The following is a 12,248-nucleotide window of genomic DNA, read 5'->3' on the forward strand; positions in this document are numbered from 1 at the left end:
TTCTTTTGTTCTCCCGTTATTGCATTTTAATTCAATGTCGCGGCGACCAAAAAAACGTAATTCTGGCGTTTCAAATTTTTTTCTCGCTGTGCCGTTTAGCGATCAGATTAATGCTTTTTTTTATTGATAGATCGGGCGATTCTGAACGCGGTGATACCAAATATGTGTAGGTTTGATTTTTTTATTGTTTTATTTTGATTGGGGCAAAAGGGGGGTGATTTAAACGTTTATATTTTTTTTATTTTTTTCACATTTTTTTTAACTTTTTTTTAAACTTTTGCCATGCTTCAATAGCCTCCATGGGAGGCTAGAAGCTGGCACAACTGGATCGGCTCTGCTACATAGCAGCGATCATCAGATCGCTGCTATGCAGCAGAAATACAGGTGTGCTATGAGCGCCGACCACAGGGTGGCGCTCACAGCTAGCGGGGATCAGTAACCATAGAAGTCTGGAGGACCTCTATGGTTACAATACAGAAGCATCGCTGACCCCCGATCATGTGACGGGGTCGGCGATGCGTGCATTTCCGGCCGCGCGGCCAGAAGCAGTAGTCAAATGCCGCTGTCTGCGTTTGACAGCGGCATTTAACTAGTTAATAGTGGCGGGTGAATCACTGACATGTCCCGACTTTGATGCAGGCTCACCACCCGAGCCCTGCATCAAAGCGGGGCTTCTGACCTCGGACGTACTATCCCGTCCGAGGTCAGAAAGGGGTTAAGGTCTGAAACCTTGGAAAAAGTTATCCTAGCATACAAATCTCCAAGGGTGCCCAACCTTTTGCATTGTCCCATTTTTCCTTTTGTAGTTTTTAAAATGAAATAAAATATATATTTTTGTCTACAATCCAAATGAAATGTGTCATCTTTAACTTTAGGTCTTTTAGGATCATTTCATTTTTATCTTGCTTAACTGTTCACAACAACAGGAATTTTGACCAGGCGTGCCCAACCTTTTAGATGCCACTGTATATTAGGTTGCTTGAGTGTTCTTAGTGTCGGGGAGGTACGATTTATTGGTAGTTTTTTATTAATTCATAGATGTACTGCTCTATGTTGAAAGAGATGTTCCCATCACTCCGTGCACTTGGTAGACGTGCACTGCTCCAACATAATCAACCAAAACACACATCTAATGCCATTGTTACATTTCTGAAGATCGGGGGTGAAGGTCATTCAGTGGTAATGCATGTCTCATGATCTAAACCTAATCAAACACCTATAGGGAATTCTGAGGAGACAAGTTGAGTATCACTCTCCATCCGGCACCAAGGTCTAAGAGAGGTTGTTCTTGTACAATGGATTAAGATAGATGTTGCAATATGTGGCCAACGTATTCATTCCATGCCTAGAAGACTTAGTGCTGTCCTTAAAAATCATAAAGGTCATACAAAATACAAGATGTAGTAGTTTTTGGTGTGGGGGGTGTATTCAATTTTGGATCAACTAATTTGAGTAAAACTGAATATTTATACACAAAGTTATATTATTAACCTTATTTTTATGTTCTGGATTTAAAATTGATTAAGATCTTACATTACAAAGGCATCCTCCTAGGAAAAAAACAGCTTTACCATGAGAAGTGTTTTTCTATTACAGAACACTAGCAAACAGGTCTGATCATTCCCATCCATCAACTTTGTGAAATGATGGCAATACCAATATTATGAAGTCTTTTGTATCTTTAACTACTTTAAAAATAAGTAAAGTTTGATTTGTGTAGCCATGTTCCAGAGCCTAGTTTGGACCATTATATACATGGCAATGCTAAATATGTTTATTTTTTATTGTTTAGATTTTTGTATGTAAAGAATAGCAACATCAAAAGAGTAAACTACTGTAACATGACTGTACCTTAAAAATGTGTTTATTTTTTTATATTTCTTGCTTTACTGCAATAAAAATACTTACATGTCTTCACTGATGACAACTTAAATGGAGTACTTAGCATGTCCTTACTTGTGGTGTGAACTATAAAATCATACTCCGTGCCTGGCAGAAGCCAATCAATTACATATTTGCCATGTGTCATAAGAGGAAAAGAAATAGTTCTGTTTTCATAATTTGCATTTGTTATTACGATACCATCAAATATTCCCACATTGGGCATTTGGACAAAGAGCTTAACATTGTGTGCATTCTCTTCAATCGGTACCACAAGGGTAACTGGTTTAGGTCCTGCAGTTAAAACAAAAAGGCGATCTTTCATCATTGTTGTGAGTATTATGCAATTATGGAGTCAAGTGTTATCTATGATAAAATGAAAAAAAGCAACAATTATAGATCATTATAGCTATTGATTGCTAAATGTCAAGTACAATGAAAAATATCAATGCATTCTTTGAAGGGAACCTGTTACCAGGTTTTTAATATATTATGTATAGCCAGCACCTACATATATGTCCCAATCCGCTCTCCAAGACACAAAATGTTTTACTTACATTTGGTATAATCCAGAGAGATGGACATATCTGGTCTTGATCCTGCGCCTCCTCTCCCTTCTTACAATAGCCATCCTCCTTCCCTGTTTTGTGTGGATGACGTGTCCACATAGTGCCTTCCACCGTACTCCTGCGCAGGCGAATTTCTATCTGTCCTTCCGAGTGCAGATAAAAAGTACTGTTATGCGCATGTATGGGTAAAAGCCCAAGAGTGCCAATGACCGATTGGTAAAGCCACAGTAGAATACTTTGCTCTGCCTTCAAAGGGGCAAAGAGTAGTACGCCTGCACAGGAGCACAATGGAGGACACTGTGTGGATGACATTGGACATGTCATCCACATGAAGCAGGGAGGAAGGACAGTGATTTTATGAAGATAGTGACGGCAACGGATCACTGCAAAGTAAGAGGCACTACTTTCTCTCCCATCCAGTGACCACAGACTGTTGTTGTTGCCAATGGAATATGATGTGCAAATCAATTCGCATCAACTCTAGAGGGAAGTGGCGTTTTGCACATGAGAATGTGTGTTGGAAATGGCTGAAAAGTGGTAAGTGATGTTATTTACACAGGACTGTATGTTGAAGGAGCTGGAAAAGGAGACGAATATTCTTAATAATGGGACAGAATGGTAGGTATGAAGTTATGGCCAAAGGGCTACTGGTGCAAAATAATTTTTTTTCTAACATTTCCTTCTAGTGTTATCAGTGACGTTCCAATTTTATTCTTCACCAATCACCATCATTCAGACTAGTTGTCTTAAACAGTGTCTTTTGTATGGACTGGGAGATATTTTTCTCAGAATACCCCTTTGAGACCCTCTGTGATGGAGTTGGTCTCACTCAATGCAAGTGTTTTGAACGAGGCTAGTGACAGTCTAGTCCGAATGTGGCTGAGAGTATGCATATAGCGCACTTACAGTCACATAATCGCAGCTGCCGGCATCGGTGAATCTTCACACTGGCCTGTTCACGCAATGTGAGGATTCACAAGTCCACAGTAACAGAGTGACTGCAGACCTGTAGCTTTAGACCAAGCAACCCCTTTCAACTGAATTTGTTCAAAAGCCCTACATTTGAAGCAAAATTCCTTCATATTTCAAGGCTTTTAGCATTCACTGCTACTCTTGTCATCAAAACTACTGGCACGATGTCATCATTTTCCTTTGAAATAGAAGTGACGATTCACATTTGAACAGTGCCTAGTATACCTCAGTTTCATTGTGATCCATCTTCCAAAAGAATTTCATTCCACTGTTCCTAGAACAGAAACTTCTGAAAACTGATGTGAGGCTATGTTCACATCTGTGCTATGAATTCTTTTTTTCTGTTCTGCTATAAATCAGCTATTAATGTTTCTAATGGAGCCTTCATTGCAGATGTGAATGAAGCCTAAATTTGTCATCAGTTTATATCAGATACAATGGAAACCAAAATAAACAAATATGCTAAACGTACCCAGTGATAAACCGCGATTACTACACATGGTTCTTGTCACATTTAGTATATGCAATATACTTCTGATTTATCACATAATTATTTTTTATTACTTAAACTGCTATTCGTGTTTACAGAATTCCAAGGAATCCCCCCCAAAAAATTATTAAAAATGAAAAAACACGCTAAAAAATAATAAAAAAGTACTTACGTAGTGTTTGTTGTAGGATCTTCATTTCACTTCGATTTCCATTCATCTCTATTGAAAGTCCTATTTCATACGTCATACCGGGTATTAAAGCTCCAACACAGAAATTATCAGTGTCGGAGACAATATAAAAGACTTCTGAACTGTCCGCAAGAGATTTAACTTGAATGTAGATTTGATGAGTTTGTGTTGGAGAATCCCAGCAGAGGATTAAATTATCTTCTTTTACAGAATTTGGTTCAACGCTGATTCGTTCCAAAGGACTAATCTCTAGGTAAAAATAACATGATAGCTTGTCTTAAAAAAAATATGCGTTACATAGATTTTCAAAGTGTATACGCCACCCTCATGAGGTTGAAGAGATCTATGTAAAAATGTAAGCAGTTTGTGTTGTGCGATCCGGAGAGTCGAGATCCAATGTAAGGATACAAGAATTCTAAAGAAAAAATAAATTATTTGTTCTGATGCCCGCTGACAAAAAAAATCAGTAAAAGTATTTTATCTAAATGCTTAGTTGTCAAGTAAAAAAAAACTGTATGGGCTTCACTCAGCTATAAATCTGCAGAAAAGCTAATAGATCACCCCTGACACTGACAAATTCCTAGTAACTTCCAGTTGATGATGATAAGCTATTCATGTGCCAACATGCCTTGCATTTCCCATCATTTTAGAGGAGAGACATGAAGAGCTATTAACCATTGATTGATCACTTACTCTCCCCTCCTACCATCAGCAGTAACTCAGAAGGTCAATAAACAGGAGCAAGGATCAGTGATTTCACTCTATAGATGTAATAGTAAAATGATAAGGTGGGGTACAAATTTAGAAAATCATCCAGAAATAGTGCCATACCTGTCCAGAGGTTGCTTCTGGGAAAAATAAGCCAAGCTGTTCTAATTTTGTACCCCCCCCCTAAAGATTTTACTATTACATCACGTGTTTATTAACTCTATAGAGTGACATCACTGTTCCTTCATCCTGCTTTGTGACCTCACTTAGCACATTCATTCATGTTTGCAATTAATCCCTCTTAATTGAATAGTATCCTCTCGCTGTGACATCATTGTGTGTATAATTCTTATCCAGTGACATCATTATATACATTAACCCTGTAAGAGTATAATGTGACTGAGGCGAACTTCAAGGGCTGCTGAGCGCAGATGGAAAAGATCCCACTCCAACGAGCACTTCATCGCATTCAAACAGTCCCTCACTACTTTCAAGACCACACTCGCCACAGCTAAACAAACCTACTTCTCATCTCTCATATCCTTTCTGTCTCACAACTCTAAACAGTTATTCATCACCTTCAATTCTCTCCTCCGTCCCCCAGCACCTCCTCCCTCCCCACTTATCTCCGCTGAAGACTTTGCCTCATTTTTCAAGCAGAAGATTGATAGCATCAGAGACAGTTTTGGTCAACAACCCCCAGAGCCCTTCCTCCCGACTTCCCAGCCCTCCACCTCCAAAACCAACTTCTCCACCATTACAGAAGATCAACTCTCCACTCTACTCTCAAGATCACATCTCACCACCTGGGCACTTGACCCGATCCCATCCCACCTCATCCCAAACCTCACCACAGTCTTCATCCCAACCATAACCTATCTCTTCAACCTATCACTAACAACTGGTGTTTTCCCCTCAAGCTTTAAACATGCCTCCATCACACCTATCCTCAAAAAACCCTCTCTTGACCCATCCTCTATATCTAGCTATCGCCCTATATCACTTCTCCCTTATGCCTCCAAACTACTGGAACAACACGTTTACCTTGAACTGTCCTCCCATCTCTCTTCTTGCTCCCTCTTTGACAGCTTACAATCTAGCTTCCGGTCACACCATTCCACTGAAACTGCCCTAACTAAGGTCACCAATGACCTCTTAACCGCCAAGAGCAAGCGACACTACTCTGTCCTCCTCCTCCTGGACCTGTCGGCTGCCTTTGACACAGTGGACCATTCCCTATTATTACAGACCCTCTCATCCCTTGGCATCACAGACTTGGCCCTATCCTGGATCTCATCATACCTAACAGACCAGACATTCAGCATCTCCCACTCACACACCACCTCCTCACCTCGCCCCCTATCTGTCAGAGTCCCACAAGGTTCAGTCCTTAGGCCCCTGCTCTTCTCCATTTACACCTTTGGCCTGGGACAGCTCATAGAATCTCATGGCTTTCAGTATCACCTCTATGCTGATGACACACAGATCTACATCTCTGGACCAGATATCACCTCCCTACTAACCAGAATCCTTCAATGTCTGTCCACTATTTCATCCTTCTTCTCCGCTAGATTTCTGAAACTTAAGATGGACAAAACAGAATTCATCATCTTTCCCCCATCTCACGCGACCCCCCCAAAGAACCTATCCATTACAGTAAATGGCTGCCCACTCTCCCCAGTCCCACAAGCTCGCTGCCTTGGGGTAATCCTTGACACTGATCTCTCCTTCAAACCACATATCCAAGCCCTTTCCACTTCCTGCCGACTTCAACTCAAAAATATTTCACAAATCCGTTCATTCCTCAACCAAGAATCTGCAAAAACCCTAGTCCATGCCCTCATCATCTCTCGCCTTGACTACTGCAACCTTCTGCTCTGTGGCCTCCCCTCTAACACTCTCGCACCCCTCCAATCTATTCTAAATTCTGCTGCCCGACTAATCCACCTGTTCCCCTGCTATTCCCCGGCCTATCCCCTCTGTCAATCCCTTCACTGGCTCCCCATTGCCCAGAGACTCCACTACAAAACCCTAACCAAGACGTACAAATCCATCCACAACCTGTCTCCTCCATACATCTGTGACCTCGTCTCCCGGTACTTACCTACACGCAACCTCCGATCCTCACAAGATCTCCTTTTCTACTCCCCTCGTATCTCCTCTTCCCACAATCGCATACAAGATTTCTCTCGCGTATCACCCCTACTCTGGAACCCTCTACCACAGCACATCAGACTCTCACCTACCATCGAAACCTTCAAAAAGAACCTGAAGACCCACCTCTTCCGACAAGCCTACAACCTGCAGTAACCACCGATCGACCAAACCGCTGCAGGACCAGCTCTATCCTCACCTACTGTATTCTCACCCATCCCTTGTAGATTGTGAGCCTTCGTGGGCAGGGTCCTCACTCCTCCTGTACCAGTTATGACTTGTATTGTTTAAGATTATTGTACTTTTTTTTATTATGTTTCCCTCTCCTCACATGTAAAGCGCCATGGAATAAATGGCGCTATAACAATAAATAATAATAACAAATTGCATATTATTTAAAGCATACCCTTACTGTGATAATGTTTAGAAAGATGTCTAAATAGCATAAAAATGAATATCTAACTTAAAACCTAAATATTCAAGTGTGACTCCAATATTCCTTTACTACGACTCCGAAAGCCTCAGGGGTCAAGAAAGAGAGGGCTAACAAGAAGTATGACAGTGACATATTTGTTTGCCTGATGTATGCAACCAATATATAGTATACTATACCTGTTATTATTGGCAAGCTCTTTTCCAATAAGCTTAACTTCCCACTCTCTGCTATAGTTTGTATAAATATCTTGTACTCGTGATAAGGTTTCAGATTTTGAATAGTAATAAAAGTTTGGTTCTTTTCCTCGTTGAAGGTCAAAAATGAGTTTTCTTCTACGTCCCATACTGTAATACGATAGCCACAGAAAAATTCCCCAAATGGATCAGTTGGTGAATCCCATTTCAAAGATACATTAGTTGATGATATTTTTACTATCTTTACATTCTTGGGATTTAAGGGTCCTAGTAAAAGATTTAAAAAGCACAAAACAAATCAAACAATTGAAATAAAATGTAATTGTAAAACGATCCTCCTTGCAGTGTTCCTAGTTCACAAAACATGGTTGTTTTTTTTCCCTAAAACTGCACAATGCCCGATTCCATGATGCTAGTGATCTTACAGCTCATCCCTATTTAAAGGGAACCTGTCACCCCGTTTTTTCAGATTGAGATAAAAATACTGTTAAATAGGGCCTGCGCTGTGCGTTACAATAGTGTATGTAGTGTACCCTGATTCCCCACCTATGCTGCGAAATACATTACCAAAGTCGCCATTTTCGCCTGTCAATCAGGCTGGTCAGGTCAGGTGGGCGTGGTGACATCGCTGTTTCTTCCCCAGCTTTCCGTTGGTGGCGTAGTGGTGTGCGCATGTCCAAGTGCCGAATCCACTGCGCGCAGGTGAAGAAAAAGCGCGCGATCTGCGCTATTACCCTTGTCATCGGTGGGGGCGGCCATCTTCCTGAGGCCACGTGTGCGCAGATGGAGTGCTCTGCTGCACGGGGCTTCAGGAAAATGGATGCAAACTCAGCTTTGGGAAAATGGCCACCGCGATCTCCATCTGCGCACGTGCGGCATCCCGCGGCCATTTTCCTGAAGACCCGTGCAGCAGAGCACTCCATCTGCGCACGCGCGGCCTCAGGAAGATGGCCGCCCCCACCGATGACAAGGGTAATAGCGCAGATCACGCGCTTTTTCTTCACCTGCGCGCAGTGGATTCGGCACTTGGACATGCGCACACCACTACGCCACCAACAGAAAGCTGGGGAAGAAACAGCGATGTCACCACGCCCACCTGACCTGACCAGCCTGAATGACAGGCGAAAATGGCGACTTTGGTAATGTATTTCGGAGCATAGGTGGGGAATCAGGGTACACTACATACACTATTGTAACGCACAGCACAGGCCCTATTTAACAGTATTTTTATCTCAATCTGAAAAAACGGGGTGACAGGTTCCCTTTAATTCACATCAGCTGAGCTCCCAAACCAGATACAACTTGTAGGCATAAAGGGTGCTGTTCCTGGAATTCTTTGTTTCTGGGAATTATGGGGCCTATTCATCAAGAGTTTTACACAGGAAAATTGGAGTAAATATATTGAAAAGTTACAACTTTTTTGCGCAACGGGGAGTTGCACTAAATTTTTACAACTTTTGACATTTTCACGCTAGTTTGACTCAGCTCCACTGAAATGAGCAGAGCAGGGGATGAGTAAGGTGTGATCATGCCACATGTCAAATTCATCAAATGTGCATTCGTTTTGTATGCCAAAATGCATCCCTGGTGCGGCATTTGAAGGCACATGCCACTCAGAAGAGGCGTCAAAGTAATGTGCCTCCTAATGAGCATGGCGCCTTCCATTACATCAAGGCTGTCATAGCGCTATGCCAGTCTTGGTGAATTGGCTTCTATTTGTTTAATTTTCTTATTACTTGTATTGCTCATTATGAACTGAAAATATTTAAGAATAATTTTATAGAACTCTAAGTCCCTGAGTTGTGCCTTTTATCTGTTATTCTTTCTGGAGTATGTATGCAGTACAGGGCAAAAGTTTCAGGTATGTGTGGAAAAATGCTACGAAGTCAGAATGCTTTCAAAAAGAGAAGTGTTAAAAGTTTAATGTTATCAATCAGCAAAATGCAAAGTGAATGAACAAAAGAAAAATCTAAATCAAATATTTGGTGTCAGCCACTCTTTGACTTCAAAACAGCATCAAAGTAGTAATTATTCTAGGTACACAAGCACCAGGCAGGGAGGTTGCCCCAAACATCTTCAAGAACTGACCACAGATCTTCTATGGATAAAACTTGATCAAATTATTCTGTCTCTTCATGTAATCCCACACAGACTCAATTATGTTGAGATCGGGGATTTATATGGGTCATATCATCACTTCCATGATTTGTTTGTATGTTTGGGGTCCTGATGCAGAATAAAATTGGAGCCAATAATCACATGGCTTCTAAATAATTTTTAAATAACCCAAATCAATTGATTACCCAAATACGGACTAACACATAACCAGAAGCCGCAAGAAGATATCCAATTATTAAATATTAAAATCCACAATTTTATTGATAAATAATTTAAAGACAAATAATTGTCACATATAGCAAAAACGAACAAGAGTGCCCTAACCAGGAGGGACACCTGGTCCAAATCAGTGCTACACAGTAATGAAAAATACGGGACTATTTTTAAAGCAAGTACATCTCAATATCCCAAATAAACAGATAAATATGCAGCAGCATAATAATACATGGACACAAGTTATATATCAGGCAAGTGTGAATCACGCTATATCCCGTCTAGCGACAGTGAATGGATAATAGCATTGCTGATCTATGTAAAGAAAGCCATATTTATCACCAATGCGTGCATATTACTAATAAAGAGAAAACCGCATACGGTATATTACATAGCACACCATATAACTGATTAATTAACTACCGTACTATGTACCTACATTCATGCACATCTATATATATAATTGCCTAAGGGTTTTTCCGTCTGTCTGTCTGTCTGTCTTTCTGTCTGTCCTGGAAATCCCGCGTCTCTGATTGGTCGAGGCCGCCAGGCCTCGACCAATCAGCAATAGGCACAGCGATGATGATGTCATAAAGGATGTAGACATCCCGCGTCTCTGATTGGTCGAGGCCGCCAGGCACAGCGACGATGATGTCATAAAGGACGTAGAAATCCCACGTTTCTGATTCAGCGACGGGCACAGTATCGACGTAGATGTCATAATGGTTGCCATGGCGACGATGATGTCATAAAGGTTGCCTCGACCAATCAGCGACGGGCATAGTCTGCCGCGAATTCTGGAATTATCATTGTCCATATACTATGGGGACATGCATATTCTAGAATACCCGATGCGTTAGAATCGGGCCACAATCTAGTGTATACATATATATATATAATATATAATATTGCATGATGGATAAGTATCTGCCTGCATTTCTCAACGTTGATTTTAATGAGAGCAGGAAAATAAGGAAAATAAGTGTAGGAGATCATGCTTCCCTTCAAAATCAGAGGATGTTCAGAGAAGTTTTGAAAAGCAAACAAAGCCAAGTGACTCAACTATTCGCGAAAACATAGGAGACGGAGTGCAGAAAATGACAGCAGGTGCTCTGGACTGATGAGTCAAAATGTGAAATATTTGGCTGTTAAAGAAGACAATTTGTTTGCTGCAGGACTAGAGAGTTGCACTATAATACGTGTTTGGAGGAAACAGTGCAGCATGACCGATCCTTGTAAGTTTGGAGTTGCGTTTCAGCAAATGGAGTTGGGGATTTGGTTAGGATTATGGTGTCCTCAATACCGAAACATAGAGGCACATGCAATACCATTGACTCCAAATTTCTTCTGCAGCAGGACAATGAACCTAAAAATCTAGCCAATGGCATAAAAATTATCTTCAGCATAAAGAAGAACAATGGATTCTGAAAGTGATGCTATGGCACCCACAGGGTCCTGATCTCAATATTATTGAATCTTTCTGGTATTACATGAGTAGACAGAAGGATGTGAGCAAGCCTACATCCTCATAAGATCCTTGGTTAGATCTCCAAGATGTTTGTAACAATCTCCCTGATGAGGTTCTTCAAAGCCTGTGTACAAGTGTACCTAGAAGAATTGATACTTTGATGCTGTTTTGAAGGCACTGAGTGCTGACACCAAATATTAATTTGACTTTGATTTCTCTGTTGTTAAATCACTTGTATAACAATACTGTACTGAACATTAGGCTTCAATAATCACTTTACTTCTTAAATATTTTGCAAATGTCCTAATTGACAATTTGAATTACACCTTCAGAGCAGGAATTGTTGCTGACACTTTTCACAGAGTTCAGCTAAACCCATATAATATGAAGAAGGGAATACTTTAGGACTAGGCTTAGCAGTTTAACCCCTTAAGTGTAATTTTTCTTTTTTTGCTATAGTTTTTTCATCTCCTACTTCCAAAGGCAATAGCTTTTTTATGCTTCCATCTACGTGAACTTGAGTTGAACCTCATAGAAAATGTTAAGTTGGTGTCTGAATATTAGTGATGAGCGCAAGTGTTCTTTACACAATTTTGCCTAGGGTGCACGGGTGACATGTTTGTGTATCCGCATTGGCGAGTTTTGCAGTTGTTAGACAGGGGATTGCCTTACATACATGTCACACATGTTATATCAGTTGTCCTGAGCTATTTCAATTATTCTTTTTTCATTGTTTTATGGCAAACGGCAGAACATTTCTGAGTTTTGCTAATAAACCTAGTTTTCAGTTGAGGTTGAATAATTTTAACTACAACTGATTATATGTAAAAAAAAGTTTTAAATTGCATTTTACTT

General features: G+C 40.7%; 1 protein-coding gene across 1 annotated transcript in view; it reads right to left on the reverse strand.

Moving 5' to 3' along the window:
• Positions 1 to 279: 279 nt before the first annotated feature.
• Positions 280 to 12,248, reverse strand: part of LOC138675850 (uncharacterized) — a 156,639-nt gene continuing 144,670 nt past the window's right edge. Inside the window, exons 9-12 of the mRNA XM_069764432.1 lie at positions 7,577 to 7,861; positions 4,085 to 4,351; positions 561 to 2,175; positions 280 to 362 (exon numbers count right to left, since the gene is read on the reverse strand). Of these exons, the coding sequence (XP_069620533.1) occupies positions 1,865 to 2,175; positions 4,085 to 4,351; positions 7,577 to 7,861 (863 nt within the window). The 3' untranslated portion in view covers positions 280 to 362; positions 561 to 1,864. The remainder of the gene's footprint in view (positions 363 to 560; positions 2,176 to 4,084; positions 4,352 to 7,576; positions 7,862 to 12,248) is intronic.

The sequence above is a fragment of the Ranitomeya imitator genome, chromosome 4 (genome assembly GCF_032444005.1).
Source record: "Ranitomeya imitator isolate aRanImi1 chromosome 4, aRanImi1.pri, whole genome shotgun sequence".
Taxonomy (NCBI): domain Eukaryota; kingdom Metazoa; phylum Chordata; class Amphibia; order Anura; family Dendrobatidae; genus Ranitomeya; species Ranitomeya imitator.